This window comes from Pipistrellus kuhlii, unplaced genomic scaffold (assembly GCF_014108245.1).
Source record: "Pipistrellus kuhlii isolate mPipKuh1 unplaced genomic scaffold, mPipKuh1.p scaffold_m20_p_4, whole genome shotgun sequence".
NCBI classification, from domain to species: Eukaryota; Metazoa; Chordata; class Mammalia; order Chiroptera; family Vespertilionidae; genus Pipistrellus; species Pipistrellus kuhlii.
This window is the reverse complement of record NW_023425540.1, coordinates 70,669,438-70,685,513: the sequence shown is the minus strand read 5'-3', so window position 1 is coordinate 70,685,513 and position 16,076 is coordinate 70,669,438. Positions and strand designations below refer to the sequence as shown.

The 16,076-nt window shown below is 53.9% G+C and overlaps 3 protein-coding genes and 1 long non-coding RNA gene across 8 annotated transcripts; 2 read left to right on the top strand and 2 right to left on the bottom strand.

Annotated features, from left to right (window-relative positions):
- The first annotated feature begins 210 nt into the window (after positions 1 to 210).
- On the top strand, positions 211 to 6,262 carry GAL3ST4 (galactose-3-O-sulfotransferase 4). 4 transcript variants are annotated; one of them, XM_045571127.1, is made up of 4 exons: positions 211 to 518; positions 1,698 to 1,874; positions 2,064 to 2,367; positions 4,791 to 6,262. In XM_045571127.1, exons 2-4 carry the CDS (start codon positions 1,750 to 1,752, stop codon positions 5,820 to 5,822), a joined length of 1,461 nt encoding a protein of 486 aa, XP_045427083.1. In that variant the 5' UTR covers positions 211 to 518; positions 1,698 to 1,749; the 3' UTR covers positions 5,823 to 6,262. The 4 variants fall into 4 exon arrangements, with proteins under 4 accessions (XP_045427083.1, XP_036265203.1, XP_036265205.1 ...); XM_036409310.2 differs by having other exon boundaries at positions 1,586 to 1,874; XM_036409312.2 differs by having other exon boundaries at positions 214 to 518; positions 1,773 to 1,874.
- On the bottom strand, positions 5,092 to 6,917 carry LOC118702845. Its single transcript, XR_004982859.1, has 2 exons — positions 6,781 to 6,917; positions 5,092 to 5,361 (listed from the first exon to the last, which is right to left on the bottom strand). It is a non-coding gene; the product is annotated as an uncharacterized LOC118702845 (long non-coding RNA).
- TRAPPC14 (trafficking protein particle complex subunit 14) lies at positions 6,818 to 11,169 on the top strand. The gene is made up of 11 exons (XM_036409306.2): positions 6,818 to 7,365; positions 7,519 to 7,614; positions 7,718 to 7,847; positions 7,957 to 8,043; positions 8,198 to 8,318; positions 8,424 to 8,571; positions 8,924 to 9,006; positions 9,092 to 9,255; positions 9,749 to 9,903; positions 10,141 to 10,334; positions 10,432 to 11,169. The coding sequence occupies exons 1-11, from the start codon at positions 6,973 to 6,975 to the stop codon at positions 10,583 to 10,585; spliced, it is 1,725 nt and encodes a 574-aa protein (XP_036265199.1). The 5' UTR covers positions 6,818 to 6,972; the 3' UTR covers positions 10,586 to 11,169.
- A 120-nt stretch (positions 11,170 to 11,289) lies between these two features.
- Positions 11,290 to 15,006, bottom strand: LAMTOR4 (late endosomal/lysosomal adaptor, MAPK and MTOR activator 4). 2 transcript variants are annotated; one of them, XM_036409314.2, is made up of 4 exons: positions 14,851 to 15,006; positions 13,795 to 13,875; positions 11,916 to 12,033; positions 11,290 to 11,593 (listed from the first exon to the last, which is right to left on the bottom strand). In XM_036409314.2, the coding sequence occupies exons 1-4, from the start codon at positions 14,851 to 14,853 to the stop codon at positions 11,487 to 11,489; spliced, it is 309 nt and encodes a 102-aa protein (XP_036265207.1). In that variant the 5' UTR covers positions 14,854 to 15,006; the 3' UTR covers positions 11,290 to 11,486. The 2 variants fall into 2 exon arrangements, with proteins under 2 accessions (XP_036265207.1, XP_036265208.1); XM_036409315.2 differs by having other exon boundaries at positions 11,290 to 11,577.
- Positions 15,007 to 16,076: the final 1,070 nt, after the last annotated feature.

Below are 16,076 nucleotides of genomic sequence, written 5' to 3'. Positions count from 1 at the left end.
AGGAAGCATCTTGCTACGGGCAAAATTCTTGAATACGAAGCATCATTAATATTTCCACACTGCTGCCCCCTGCCTCCAGAGCGGGGCTCCTGTTCTCTGCGTCAGCCTCTGGCTGCCTTGTCACAAGTTCTTGCCAATGTCTGCTTTCAACTCTTGTCTGTTACTTTCTCCTTTCTGTCCCCTGAATGAGTCTTTTGTTCTGCAGAAAGCAGAGAAAGAAAAGGTATAAATGACTCTTAAGTGTGAAAGGAGGGTAGAAATTGTGTCTTCCAAGGGCAGCTATGTGCCCTGACCCCAAAAAGAGAAAAGAAAAAAGAAAAAAAAGATGCAGGGAGGGAGAGACCCAGAGACTCGATCAAAGCTGAAGCAGCTGCCGGGACTGGCCAGACAAAGGGAGGGAGAGGGGAGGAGCCTGGGCGCTGAGAAAGTTGATGGGGAAAGTTTAGCAGAGTGAGGAACCGGGGCGGTGGCTGGGGAAGGCCAGATCCTGATTACCCTGCTGCCCCGCAGGAGGCTTGGTGAGTGGGCAAGTGACATGAAGGCTGCAGCCAGTGGAAGGACTCGAGTTTATGGGAGGAGTCTTGGGGGAGGGGGTGGTTATCACCAAAGCTGGAGGGGACAGAGGGCTGGAATTGAGGATAATAGGAGGAGACAGAGATGGGTGGAAGGAATAGAAGAAATCTGGACACAGAAACAATGCAAGGCTAGAGCCTGGGGGCTGTGTTAGGGGAGGGATGCCAGAGAGGGCAGGTCTTTAAGTAGCAAATACGGGTTTCCGTGTCTGGAGTTGCGCCTGGCTGTCCCGGAGGGGGCTGTCCGGGCTTGTTGGAAGGGCTGTGCCCCTGGTTGTGGGTTGTAATCTGAAGGGGTGGGTCGGACTCCCAGCTGATTAGGAAACTGGGGCTTGGGAAGGAATTCCAAACTGAACGCTCCTCTATCATATCTGTCTCTCTCTCCTGCCCCACCCACTGAGTCTCCTCTGGGGGCACTGATAGGGCTGAAAAGGGAATGGGGTTGGGGGTGGGTGGGGTGAGGGTATGTCTGGAAATCTGGGTTTTGTAAATAAGCCCGCATCTCCCCCAGCCCCTCCCACACTGGGGTGGGCCCTGTGCCAAGAGGGAAAAGAGATGCTTGAATTTACACCAGATGCCCGGCTCTTACTCATTACGGAGTCACTCCTGTGGTCTCACCTCTCCGGGTTCATCTGCCTGACCCACATTCCTTCCCTGTGGCTTTCCCTCTCAGCCTCCAAATGGGGCTCTTCATCCCGACGGAAGCTCAGGGGGGAGCCAGGGCCCGGCGATGTCGCCTCACTGTCCTGAGCAGATGGGTCTGATCTTTCTTGCAGGGTCTCTGGCTTTCCCCTCCTTCCCTTCCAAATCCCGGAGGCTCAGGGGGAAACTCTGGGCGGTTGGAGAAGCTGGAGGCAGTCGGCAGAGGAGTAGTGGTGGGGCCACCTGGATCTGGGTGTAGAGAGCACACACCCTCACCAACACCCTCCTCTGAATTAGTCCTAGCTGTAACAGCAGGAGAGAAGGCTCTACCCTCTCCTTAGACTCCCTCCTTCCCCTCATTTCCCTTCTAGACGCTGACAGAGGCAAAAATCTGCTAACTCAGGGGGCAGACTTAACTAGGGCTGCAAACGGGCCTGGGGAATGACCCCCAATCTCGAACCAGCACCTTCTGTGGCTGCACAGCTGCCTCTGCCTCTTTGCCTGGCCCTGGCCCTGTCACCCTTCCCGGTGCCACATGGGCCCTCTGTCTCCTGCCAGGACCATGCGCCTCTGGGGGCCTCGGAGCCTGGGGGTGGCTTTGGGAGTCTTCATGACCATCGGATTTGCCCTCCAGCTCTGGGGCGGGCCCTTCCAAAGGAGGTGAGTTTTATCTTGTCCCAATGCCTGGTAGATGTCCCCCCCCCCCCCCCATTTGCTCCTCCCACTCCTACCTGGGGCTGTGACTCCTGGGAACTTGGAGGAGGCTCCACACCCGCTGTCCTTGCTCTTCAAGATGCCTGTCCACCTGCTGGTGAGGGACAGGATACTTTCCCTCCCGTCTCTCCCCAGGTTACCTGGGCTGCAGCTCCGACAGCCCTGGGCCCCCTCCCTAGGACCAGCTGTTCCATCCTGTCCTCCCCGGCAGCGACTGGTGTTCCTGAAGACGCATAAATCCGGGAGCAGCTCTGTGCTGAACCTGCTTCATCGCTACGGGGACCAACGGGGGCTGCGCTTCGCCCTCCCTGCCCGCTACCAGTTTGGCTACCCGAGGCTTTTCCAGGCCTCCTGGGTCAAAGGCTACCACCCTCAGGGTGGAGGCACCCAGCCCCCCTTCCACATCCTCTGTCATCACATGAGGTTCAACCTGAAAGAGGTGAGAGGTGTGGAGGGTGTGGGTGGGACTGGAGAGGGATGGGATCAGGCCTGTGGCCAGGACCATCGGTGGAGGAGGCCCTAGGCACGGCACGGGGGCTCCCGAGGAGTCACCTCACCCAAAAGGTGGACAGGGGGCCACAGAGGTGAAATTTCCTGTTCTCTCCTCAGGAGTTTCTGAGAGCTGAAGTCCTGCCCCCTCCCACCTGGTGCATGCTCCAGTCTCCTTCCCTGACCAATTTATCAGCACTCTGCCAAGTCTGAATCTCACTCCCTAACTCCCCCTCCAGGTGCCCCTTTCCCTTCTTAGCCCCTTCCATCGATACCACCAGGACCTCTGCTTAGCCACTGCCCTCTGACCTGTCTTCCTCTCACTCCCCTCACCATGTCTGCCAGATTTTGAGAATCAGGTGTATGCCAAGGCATAGCCCAGCCCTGGCCCCCTCAGCCTCACTTCTAAAGGGGGAGATAGGTACATGGACTCACATATTCATCTGAACACACAGAAAGCTGAGAATTCTTAGAGGAAGAAAGTCAATGTGCAAATGAAAAACATAAGGAGAGGGACTAACTGTTATTGAATACTTCCTGAATTCTTGGTATTAATCTTACCATCACCTTGCCAGGAAGACATTACAAGTGCCTCCATTATACAGAAGAGGAGTCAAGACTCCGAGAGGCTTAGTGACTGGTCTCTTGGTCATATTTGAACCCAGGCCCATCTGCTCCAAAGTCGGAGTGCCTTCCCTGGCATATGTGCATGTACATGTTTGTATTTGGAACTATGAGAAGAATATTCATCAGAAGGAGGTGGGGATTTCTGGAGAGGCAGGTTTTAAAGGGTGGAGATGATTTTGTAGTAAGGAGGACACTAGGCATTCTTAGAGGGAGCAGGATATCAGGAAAGGCATGGTGATGTGGACGTGTGTGTGAAGGGTTGTGTGTGTGTCTGTGTGTATAGGTGGTAGAAGTTCAGCGGGGGCTGCAGACCCACTGCTGATTAAGTCAGAGCTGGAGAAAGCAGCCGAGGCACATGAGTGTGATCTAATGGGCGAGGAGGACCCTCTGCTGGGAGGGAGGTGATGACAATGGAGGCAGGTTTCTCCAAAGGTTAGGATGAGGACCTTCATTGTCACCCTCATTCATCTGAATACCGATCGCCTTCCATGTATTTCCACATTCTTCGAGGTAAGTGTTAACCCAGATTCATAGATGGCGGAAGTTCAATAAACTGCCCAAAGTTACGTAACTGGTAAATGCCTGAATTGGGATTTTATTCTAGGTCCACCTGATGCCACAGATTATTCTCTGCACTGTTCTCTTCTTCCTTCAAAGAGACACACAGTTCCCTGGCTCTGCCCTGCACACATGCCCATACTAGCAGAGCAGATGGGAGGACAGCATGTCAGAGAGTCAGGTTCAATGACAGTCACATTCAGAGGCAGGGAGCCCGGGAGCTGGTTTTTAATGGGCACCTGCCTGGCTCAACCTGATTCCCACCTTCCTTCTTGTCGAGAAGTGGAACCCAATGTGCCAGGCCTCAGGGCAGCTCCCTACAAAGTGACCATGGCTCCCCAGTGTCCAGTTCAGAAGTGTCTCTTGCTCTCCAAGATGCCCAGGAGCCCCACAAGTGCCCTGTCCTTCAACCAGCCTGGGCTTGTCTGCCCACCTGACACCTGTACCTGAGGCAGCATTATGGCTGCCCCTCTCTGCCCTCTTGGCTGCCAGTGATTCCCACCCCCCACTGAAGAGGCCTCAGGCCAGTTTCTTTCTTGGAGCAGGGACCAAGAGTTCCAGGGTAGATTCTTAATAGGTTTTTTTTGTTGGAGAAGTGAACACAAAGTTTGCTTCTTAGAGATTTTTCTGACCAAGGCAGACAGTAATGCCAAAGAAAATACATGTTCTCCAGGAACTTCCCATGCCCCAGGTTCCTTCATATTCTTTTTTAAAAATATATATATTTTATTGATTTTTCACAGAGAGGAAGGGAGAGGGATAGAGAGCTAGAAACGTCAATGAGAGAGAAACATCGACCAGCTGCCTCCTGCACACCCCCCCACCGGGGATGTGCCCGCAACCAATGTACATGCCCTTGACCGGAATCGAACCCGGGACCTTTCAGTCCACAGACGGACCAACTCACTATCCACTGAGCCAAACCGGTTTCGGCTCCTTCATATTCTTTAATCCATGTAACTTCCACAATGAGCTCGGAAGGAAGATAGGGGTATCCCCATTTTGTAGATGAGCAAATTGCATCTCAGAGACATCAGTAACTTGCCCAAGATCTGTTAGCTAGTGGAAAAAGCTGGGGGTCCCTCTTAGAGCTGTCAGGAGGCTGGGGGATCTTCGGGCATCGGGCTTACACTTCTTTTCTCCCTGGCCCACTTCCTTCTCCCCGTGACTGTTTTCTCTCCTCTGCAGGTGCTTCAGGTCATGCCTTCTGACAGCTTCTTCTTCTCCATTGTCCGAGACCCAGCAGCTCTGGCCCGCTCTGCCTTCTCCTACTATAAATCCACCTCCTCAGCCTTCCGCAAGGCACCTTCCTTGGCTGCCTTCCTCGCTAACCCTCGAGCCTTCTACCGACCTGGGGCCCGTGGAGACCACTATGCTCGCAACTTGCTATGGTTTGACTTTGGCCTCCCATTCCCCCCCGAGATGAGGACCAAGAGAGGATATTCCCATCTCCCCGGTGACCCCAACCCCCCAGCGCTGCACGTCCTGCCTTCTGGCACTGGCTCTCGAGCCCACACCCTGGATCCCAATGCTCTCTTCCCTCCTGCTCCCCCCACTGCTGATGGTCACAGCCAGACGCCCAGCCCCGCTGCTTTAGACTTGGGGTCTTCATCCCTCGTCCAGTGGAGTCTGGCCTGGCTGGACTCCGTCTTTGACTTGGTCTTGGTGGCCGAGTACTTTGACGAGTCGTTGGTTCTGCTGGCAGACGCCCTGTGCTGGGGCCTAGATGATGTGGTGGGCTTCATGCACAATGCCCAGGCTGGAAGTGAACGGGGCAGAAATGCGGTCAGCGATGGTGGACTGACCACTGAGGACAGGCAACTAACTGCACGGGCTCGAGTCTGGAACAACCTGGACTGGGCTCTTTACGTTCACTTTAACCGCAGTCTGTGGGCACGCATAAAGCAATATGGCCAGGGTCGCCTGGAGAGTGCGGTGGCGGAGCTCAGGGCTCGCCGAGAGGCCCTGGCTAAACACTGTCTGCTGGGGGGTGAGGCTTTAGACCCCAAATACATCACTGACCGCCGGTTCCGCCCTTTCCAGTTTGGATCAGGTAAGGTTTTGGGCTATGCGCTTCGGAGCGGACTGAGCCTCCAAGAGCGGGAGGAGTGTGAGCGCCTGGCTACCCCGGAGCTACAGTACAAGGACAAGCTGGATGCCAAGCAGTTCCCTCCAAAAGTCTCTCTGCCCTTCAAGACTTCAAAGCTACTCGCCCCATAGGCATTAGACCACTGAGTATTAGGTTAAAGAGCAGCTAAGCCACAGGACACGTGACCATTGTGGGACAGCCAGCTGACATTTCTGCTTCTCCTGGGAAGCAAGTCTGCCCCCTACAGGATGACTGGAACGTTGCATGGATGTGGGCCCCAAGTCCTCCAGGCTGGGCCAAAGCCTCCGGTTGTTCAGCTCCCAGCAGCACTCCTCCACCCCCCCCCCCCCCCCCCCCCGCCCCCATGCCCCTTCCCCTTTCCAGCCCCCTGGCAGGTCCATGTAGCACTCGCAAAGGCTCCCTGGAGGAGCAAACCACGATTTAAGCCAGAGGAAGTCTGGGACACGGTGGATTGGAAATATCCGTCCATGTCTCTATGAAATGTTTGTTCCTGGGCTACGCTCATTTCACTATGAAAATGTTTGTTGAATGAATAAATAATTTGAAACTTTTGGACTTGCTTTATGTAGAGCAGAAAGGGAAGGGGATGTTGCATCTTCGTGATAGATGCGTGGGGTGGAGAGGGTTTTTTTATTTTTTATTATTTTTTTATTTTTATTATTTTTTATTTTTTTAATTTAATTTTAATTTTTTCTCATTTTTTTAATTAAGGTATTATATGTGTACATACCTTACCAAGAGAGGGTTTTTAAAAAAATATTTTATTGATTTTTTACAGAGAAGAAGGGAGAGAGATAGAGAGCTAGAAACATCGATCAGCTGCCTCCTGCACACACCCCACTGGGGATGTGCCCGCAACCAAGGTACGTGCCCTTGACGGGAATCGAACCTGGGACCGACCCTTCAGTCCGCAGGCCGACGCTCTATCCACTGAGCCAAACCGGCCTCGGCGGGTTCTTTTTAATATTACTTCTCCGAAAAGCCTGTCTAGAGTCTCCCCTAAATCCTTCTTGCTGCAATGCAACTGCAGCCGGACCCCGCCCCTCTCCTCCAGGGCCCGTCACTCACAGATTCCGGGGCCTCAGGCCACGCCCCCTCCCTTCCGCTTCCGGCTTTTCTCCAGTCATTCTCCGGGCACCGGTTCCGGCCCCGCGGGGTCTCGGTTCCGGGTCGGTGGTCCCGGTTCCCGGCCCCGGGGAGGTCTCTGGGCCGGCGGGCCGCGCGCAGCCCCCGTCCGGCGTGGGACCTCCCGCCGGGCCCATGGAGTCCCAGTGCGACTACTCGATGTACTTCCCGGCCGTGCCGCTGCCGCCGCGCGCGGAGCTGGCGGGGGACCCGGGCCGCTACCGGGCGCTGCCCCGGCGCAACCATCTCTACCTGGGGGAGACCGTCCGCTTCCTGCTGGTGCTGCGCTGCCGCGGGGGCGCGGGCTCCGGCGCCGGCGGGGGCCCGGGCTTGGGCTCCCGAGGGGCCTGGGCAGAGCTGGCCACCGCCCTGGCAGCCCTGGCCTCGGTCAGCGCCGGGGGCGGCCCTGGCGACCAGGATCTCGAACCCCCCGGGGGCGGGGATCCGGGCGGTGGGGGTTTGTTTCGAGGCTGCAGCCCCCTTCTCACCCACGGCCCGGGCCCGGCTACCTCAGGGGGAGTGACCACGGTGAGGAGCTGGGGTGATCTGCTGGGCCTCAAAGACCGGACGGGAGAAGGACATGGGAGGGAAGCTGGAGGCGGATGATGGATGAGGACAGAAGTGGGCACCTCTTAAAGGAAACTGCCTCTCTCCTAACCTCCACCCCTTGCACACCTCTAGCTGCCTGTGGAAGAGCCAATTGTGTCCACAGATGAGGTCATCTTCCCACTCACTGTTTCACTGGATAGACTGCCCCCAGGGACACCGAAGGCCAAGGTAAGATTGGCAAGGGGCGAAGCTATTGTCCTAATTCACTTGTTCTCTCTAAGGCTGGCTGGCCACCTCTCCTCCTGACTGGCCCCGTGTTCCTTTTGCGCAGATTGTAGTAACTGTGTGGAAGCGGGAGGTCGAGGCACCAGAGGTCAGAGACCAAGGCTACCTGCGCTTGCTGCAGACACGATTTCCTGGGGAGACCTTCCGGGGAGAGCAGAGTGCTTTCAAGGCCCAAGGTGGGGAGAATGCAGCGAGAAAATGCTGGAGTGACTGTGGGTTGGACGTGAGGTCTGTGCCCAGGCCCAGCCCATCAATTCTTGTTCTTGCTCCTGCCCTCTCTCGCAGTGAGTACCCTGCTGACTCTGCTGCCCCCTCCAGTTCTGAAATGCCGCCAGTTCACTGTGGCTGGAAAACACTTGACTGTTCTCAAGGGTGAGCAGATTGGTGGCTAAGGTCTTGGGTAGCAGCAAGGGCGATGATTGGGTGGCAGTTTCCCTGTGCAGACTTGGGAGGATAGGTCCATTTTGGGGTTTTAAGGTGGGATCTGAGGGGTCCAGATAATCACTGAGCTGGTTGCCTTCGACAGTGCTGAACAGCTCTTCCCAAGAGGAAATTTCCATCTGGGATATACGTATTCTCCCAAACTTCAATGCCAGTTATCTACCTGTCATGCCCGATGGCTCTGTGCTGCTGGTGGACAATGTCTGGTGAGGTCCTGGGAAGGGGCAGTGCTGCAAAGTGTTGGGGCTGGGCTCAGGGCTGAGAGCTCTGGCCTGGAAAGATGCAGCTCTGTTCCCTTTCTTCTGAACTAGTCACCAATCTGGGGAGGTCTCCATGGGCTCCTTCTGTCGGCTTCCTGGTACCTCTGGCTGCTTCCCCTGCCCACTCAGTGCCCTAGAGGAACACAACTTCCTGTTTCAGCTGAGGGTGGGTGAGCAGCCACCTCCAGGGGCCAAGGAGGTGAGTATAAGGGGCTGGTGATTTCAGAAAAAGTTAAGAAAAAGCAGTGGGCCCTAGCTGTTTAGCTGGGTGGGTAGAGCATAGGCCTGTGTACGGAAGGGTCCTGAGTTTGATTCTGGGCGAGGGCACATAACCTTGTTCACAGGCTCAATCTCCGGCCCTGGTCAGGGCTTGTGTGGGAGGCAACCCACATCGATGTTTCTCTCTCTCTTTCCCCCTCCCTTCCACTCTCTAAAAATCTATAGAAAAATATCCTCAGGTGAGGATTAACAAAAAAAGAAAATGCTAGGGTGTTACCTGAGGATGAGAGGGGATCTCTTTCGCATGATGGTCCCCTCTGCTCCTCCCACAGGGCCTGGAAGTCCCCTTGATTGCTGTGGTTCAGTGGTCCACCCCAAAGCTGCCCTTCACCCAGAGCATCTACACCCACTACCGGTGAGTGTGGGACCCTTGGCGGGACCACCCTGTTCACCTTGTTTCAAAACACGTCCATCCTGCTTTCCTCTCTCGCTGCTTCTAGCCTGCCCAGCATTCGCCTGGACCGCCCGTGCTTTGTGATGACTGCTTCCTGTGAGTCCCCAGTTCGGACCTACGAGCGTTTCACGGTCACTTACACGCTGCTCAACAATCTCCAAGACTTCCTTGCTGTGAGGCTCGTGTGGACCCCGGAGAACGCACAGGCTGGTAGGGTGCTGCCAGGCTGGGCCTTTGTCCCGAAGGTGGGGAGGGGAAAGGAAGAAGTCACGGAGGTGGGTGACATGTGGCACTGGCTTGTGTCACAGATAGGAAATTTAGAGACAGTGGGGCAGGATGACTTAAGAGCACTGACACTGATGCTGGCTCCCTGGTATGTTTGATTTCTGCCTCCATCATTTACAAGCTGTGTGACCCTGGGTGGTTACTTACCCTCTCTGAACCTCAGCTCCCTCATCCCTAAAAAGGAGAAAATAATACTGCTCCTCCCACGAGGATACGATGGTGACTTAAAGATTTAATGTATATGAAGTGGTTAGAGTGGACCTCAGCAAATATCAGCTGTTATTTATAACATTTGGCGAAAGATATACTCAGTTTACTCCACAGGGTGACTTTGGAGATTAATCAAGACTGTGCTCATGGAAGCCCCTTGCGAGGAACTCTATTCAGATGTTTACTGGTCTCTGTTTCTGCCCCGCAGGAAAGCAGCTGTGTGAGGAGGACCGTCGGGCCATGCAGGCTGCCCTGGACTCCATTGTCTGCCACACGCCCCTCAACAACCTCGGCTTCTCCCGGAAGGGCAGTGCCCTCACCTTCAGTGTGGCCTTCCAGGCTCTAAGGGCGGGGCTCTTTGAGGTGGGCTGGGAGGTGCTGAGAGGGTGGGCGGGGTGGTGGGTGATGCAGGACGTTGGGATAGGAGGCACCAGGGCTGCTGGCTGCTGGAGAGGAAATACAATGGATGGCACCAAAGCCATGCTGAGGGGAGGCGGAATTCCGATCCCGTATTGGTCCGTCAAGGGGAAAGGTGATTTGAAAGGAGATCGGGGGCCTGGAAGCCAAGTGGGAATGCTGATCTGTGTCTTTCCGCCCCAGCTGAGCCAGCACATGAAACTGAAGCTACAGTTCACTGCTAGTGTGTCCCACCCTCCGCCCGAGGCCCGGCCCCTCTCTCGGAAGAGCAGTCCCAGCAGCCCAGCTGTCCGGGACCTGGTGGAGAGGCACCAGGCCAGCCTGGGCCGCTCTCAGTCCTTCTCCCACCAGCAGCCTTCCCGCAGCCACCTCATGAGGTATGGAGCCCGGGGAGGGGAGCCAGGAGCCAGGATTGGAGAGGGAGCTGGAAGCCGTCCCGAGGTCTAACGAGAGCCCACATCTGCCTTCCTCCAGGTCCGGCAGTGTGATGGAGCGCAGGGCCATCACACCCCCTGTGGCCTCCCCAGTTGGCCGCCCCCTCTACCTGCCCCCAGAAAAGGCTGTGCTCTCTCTGGACAAGATTGCCAAGCGCGAGTGCAAAGTGCTGGTGGTGGAGCCTGTAAAGTAGCGCCTTGCCGGCCCCCTTATACTCCCAGGAACTGAATGCCTCTGGAGGGGTCCTCGCTCCAGGCTGTGCCCCCCTGGGGTGCCTCCCGTGGTGGGTGAGGCGGCCGTGGCCTGTCTGTGTCTGCTGAGGAGGGGAAAGCTGTGAAACGGGCGGGTGTGGCTGCAGCACTAAACCAACAGTATTCCCCTGACTGCCGGGAGGGCTGGTCCCACCCCTTGGTCAGGGCAAGGGTTCCAAGAGCTCCCGGTTCCCGCCCTGCTCCGGGCTCTAAGTTTACAGTGGTTTCTCACTCCCATTAAGTTGTCTTTCCTGCCTCTGAAATCTGTGCCCCCCCCCCCCCGCCCCCCGGGGCTGAGATTAGAGGGTGGTGATGGTACAGGGACCCAGACAATGACCCTTCTGTCTCAGAGGTGAGGGGCCACAGGTGGCGGCCTCTCCCTGCCCCTCATGTTTACGTTTGCGGCCTGAAGCACTTTAAGTTGTGTGGGTTTTGTTTTCGTTTTTTTGTCTGTCCCTGTAACTTATTCTCCAACTACTGCTTCCAACTGAAATAAGACTATTAAATGGCTGTTCAGGAGGGAGAAGAATGACTGTTGTTTGTGTGTTGGTGGAAGAAGCAGAGACCAGAGCTCCAAATGGTTCCCTCCAGCATGCCTACCAGGTAGTTCCTGTCAGCTCCCTCCCCCATACACACTTCCCCAGGCCTGGGAACACCAGAATCATGTTTATTAGGAGGGAGGCCCCCTGTCCTCCCTCTAACACTGCGCAGAGTCGCCGAGCCTCTGCCCTTTCAGGTAATGGGGTGTGGAGGAGAGGGTGAGCAGAAGGCCTCCAGGCTGGCAGCAGGCACAGGTTCACGGATCGAGTCCACCTCTTCCCTCGCCCTCGGCAGGCTCAGACGTCAATGGGCTCCCGGCCTCGGTTCTGCCTCTTCACCACAAACACCCTCTGTCCTGACACGGTCACCAGCAGCGTGTGTTCTCCAAAGACCACTGGAGGGAGACACGCCTTCCCGAAGCCCGGAGAGGGAAGGGAACACGGAGTTAGCGGGGTGTAATGGCCTCCGTGGGGTCATACACAACTGGCTGGGATCAAGAGCCAAAGAAACTAGGTGGTTTGAGGCTCAGAGATCTGAAGATGGGACGTCTGCATTCAACACTTTTACTTCCTCATACTTGTGATACAGGGGTGAATCCCAAAGAGAAGAGAGTGGCCAGAGCCAGGGACCCCAGGTTGATAGGAGACCAGTGATCTTTCCCTGGTTAGCACCCCGCCTCTGGGAGCACCCTACTTCCTATCCCCACCAGTAAGGGCAGGGGGTGGGGCTCACCCGACAGGCGCTTGAAGGGTGTGTTCATGCCGTGGTGTAGCCGGAAACCACAGGCTGTGCTGACCAGCTCAGAGATGGCGCTGGCTGCCTGCTCATCATTCTCCAGATCCCCAGATGACTGCATGCACACGGGAGGGCGGCAGAAATTAGGGAACAGAACTGGGAAAGAATTTCAGGAACCACTTTGGCTCTGGCATTGGTACCCTCTTCCTCTCCACTTCCTAGCACCCTCGAGATCACCCGCTTTGGAAAACAAACCTAAAACTTTCCTATGATATTGTTGCCCTTCTAGATGCCATACTGGATCTCATGCTTATACTGCCCCCTCTTCCCCCTGAGCAGTGACTCCCATCCATTTCTTTACTGATCATTCTTTTCGAATCCCTTGAGACTTGATTTCTCTCCCTGTCGCCATTTATTTGATAGAACCACATTCTTAAACATCACTGACTTTCAAGGCTCTATCTTTTCCTGGCTTCCCACTTGTTGCCCTCCTGTCTGCAGAATCTGAAAGAAATATCCCTTTTGTCCTTGATGCCCCCCCCCCGCCTCCCCCCCAACGTGTGTGTGTGCACACGCACGCGCGCACACACACACACACACACACACACACACAAACACTCCAATTACATTACTTGGGTAATCATTATCACAGTGGCCTGGGCTTCCTCTTTTCAAGTGACTGTCACACTTCTCCCTCCCTCCTCAGGATGAGCCTCCCACTAGGTTAAGTTCAGTACCCTTTGCACCTCAGTTTCCTTGTCTTTGAATTAGAGCCAACAGCAGCTATCATATGGGCTTATGAGGGTCAAAACAGCTCTTAGCAATATATATTAACTGCTGTTATTCTATGTCAAACTTGATGTCTAAAGTTAAGCCATCAAAATTCCCCTTCCCGCTCCCATTCCCCGGTAAATTTCCTTTAGTCATTTCCTGTTAAAGGAACCATCATTGTAGCAGGTGCAAAGTCGTACCGAATGGAGAAGTATCTCCTCTATTATCTCTCTCTCTCTCTAGTCATTGATTCTTCCTTTACATTCTCTTCTCTCCTTGCTCCTCCTCAGTGCCACCAGTCCAGACTCATACATAGATTTCCTTCTGCAACAGCCTGCCTGCTTCTGGATCCCTCCCCTTCCAGCCCACCCTCTCACCCAATAGGACAATCTTGCTCAACTTTTATCAGCTCATATTTGTTTAAAAAAACCCTTCAAAGCTCCTATTGCCCCAGTCTTGCAAGGCCTCCACAATCACATCTTTTCTTACACACCCTTTTCTTCCCCCAAACTTCAACAGAAACGCACCATCAAAACAGGCATCACTCTTGCAAACGTATCCATCTCGGCCCTCTCCTTTTCTGCCTGTTCACAACCATTCTTCCTTTAAGCCCAGCTGACTTTTTTGTCCTTCAAGGATTCCTTTTCACAGCACAAGTTATAATAATAACCTTAAGGGTTGAATCCTTCATTTTCTGAACTCTTTCAGTAATCCTGACCCCTGGCATTGCTTAAAACTTTTGACCATAAGCCTGTCTCTCTAGCTAGATTGAAAACTTCTAGAAAGCTAACAACACTACATTGTACTAAGAAACAAAATAAAAAGCCTCTTCAATAAATAGCAAATAAAGACAACCAAAAATAATGGGTAATACAAGTTATCAACAAACCTGTTACTAGTTGTCTGACTTTGGTAAAGTTAGCAAACCCTTTTACCTCAGAATAATTACTATACTGAGATTCCAAGATTTAATTATTAAAGTGTACTATATCAATTAAGACCAAGAAGAGTGGGAAATTAAGCTCAACTGCGCAATGTTAGAAGGGATCACCGGGCCATGTGGAACTTGGGGGGATTCCACCCGCCCCCTTTGCCCAGAACGCACCGCCAGCACTGCGCCTTCACTCAGCACCAGGTAGCCGAGCTGGTCAGGAATTCGCTCCAGCCCGTGGGTCAGTGCAGAAGTCTAGCGGGTAAAGATGCAATCAGAAGCATTGCTAGGAGGAGGCCTCTATTCTCTTCATTTTCAACCCAAGTCTCTCATGTCCTGCCCCAGACGTTCTTTTCCCCAAGCCAGGGCCATTCCAGACCCTTTTCCCATTCTCTTTACATGGCCTTCAACACTGATTTTTTTCTTTGTAAATGGTATTTGTCTTGCCCTAGCTGGTTTGGCTCAGTGGATAGAGCATCCGCCTGCGGACTAAAGGGTCTCGGGTTCGATTTCGGTCAAAGGCACATGCCCGGGTTACGGGCTCCATCCTTACGTGCAGGAGGCAGCCAATCAGTGGTTCTCTCTCATCATTGATGTTTCTCTTCCTTGCGCTCTGAAATCAATAATATATATATATATATATATTTTTAAAAGGAATGGCATTTTCTTTAGAAATTTTCCATTGATTTTTAGAGTGTTAGCGAGAAAGTCAGAGAAATATCGATATGACACATTTTGATTGATTTCAGAGAGTGAGCGGGAGAGACAGAAACATCCATGATGAGAGAGAATCATTGATTGGCTGCCTCCTGCACGCCCTACTGGGGCTCCAGCCCAAAACCCGGGCAAAGTGCCCTCGACCACAACCGAACCTAGGACCCTTCCGTCCTCAGGCCTACACTCTATCCACTGAGCCAAACCAGGTATGGCATCACTAATCTTGAACCTCAATGTGTCCTCACCTTCTGCTCTTGGGCTCCCCCTTGTTCTCTCACATCCCACCGTTGCTACCCCCGGAGGCGTTCGCAGCCCCACTGGTCTCTCCTGCCCCCTGTCCAATCCTCCTCCGCAGACTACAACCGCCCACAAATCCCTCCTCAGCCCTCAACAATCCCTCCGTCCAGGGCGGCTAGGAGGTGGGGACATACTGCCGGCCGAGGAAGGGGCAACTAAACAATTTGGGGACAAGGAGCCCCCAGCGCGTCCTCCCGCGCATGCGTCCTCACTCACCATCGCTGCCTTAGGTGCTGGGGGGCGCTCCCAGCCAGACAGGAAGCTTCCGGCTCCGGACCGGGTCACGTGCTCCCACCAGGGCGTCTCCGCCTCCCGCCCAGCGTCGCGTTGAGCCAGTCGGCCTTCAGCCCCACCCCCAGGATGCGGATTGGAGCTCGGCTACGTCATCGCGCTGTCCCAGACGCACGCGGATTGGTCGCAGACCCTCGTTAACACCCATGTCCCCGCCCCTCTAAACCGGAGCGCGAGTAGCGGGGTGAAGTGCTGGCGGAGGAGTGCACCCTCAGGGGCGGGGCGGAGGCAGGAGGATGGGGCCCTGTGAGCGGAGGGTTGGAGGTATTTTCCCTGGCTAGCCTGCCCGCAGAGGTGACCACAGCAAGAGAATAAAGTGACATGCCTGTGAGAAGCTATTCAACTGCTACCCTCACCCTTCCTCCAGGCAGCTCTCCGTTTCATACCAGGATTTGTTCCCCAAACGGCTCCTTCCTGGGATTCTGCGAGGAGCCCTGTGATGGTGAATTGAATCCCTCGCTGGGCAACACAGCTTCAACTCTTAGTACTCTCTGCCAGAAAAAAAAAATTAGAAACAGTACTTTGGAGTCTTTTTGTAAAAAAAAAAAAAAAAATATATATATATATATATATATATATATATATATATATATATATATATATATATATATATTATTGATTTCAGAGAAAGAGATAGAAACATCAATGATGGCCGAAACCGGTTTGGCTCAATGGATAGAGCGTCGGCTTGGGGACTGAAAGGTCCCGGGTTCGATTCCGGTCAAGGGCATGTACCTTGGTTGCGGGCATATCCCCAGTAGGGGGTGTGCAAGAGGCAGCTGATCAATGATTCTCTCTCATCGATGTTTCTAATTCTCTATCTCTCTCCCTTCCTCTCTGTACAAAATCAATAAAATATATTTAAAAAAAAAAAAGAAAGAAACATCAATGATGAAAGATAGTCATTGATCGACTGCCTTCTGTACCCCACACTGGGGATCTAGCTGGCAGCCCAGGCATGTGCCCTGACCAGGAATAGAACCGTGATCTCCTGGTTCATGGATGAATGCTCAACCACTGAGCCATGCTGACCAGGTTGGAGTCAGCATGGCTCAGTGTTGTTTTTGTTTGTGTGTTTTTTAAATCCTCACCCGAAGATCTTTTTCCATTGATTTTTAGAGAGAATGGAAGAGAGCGGGAAAGATAGAAAT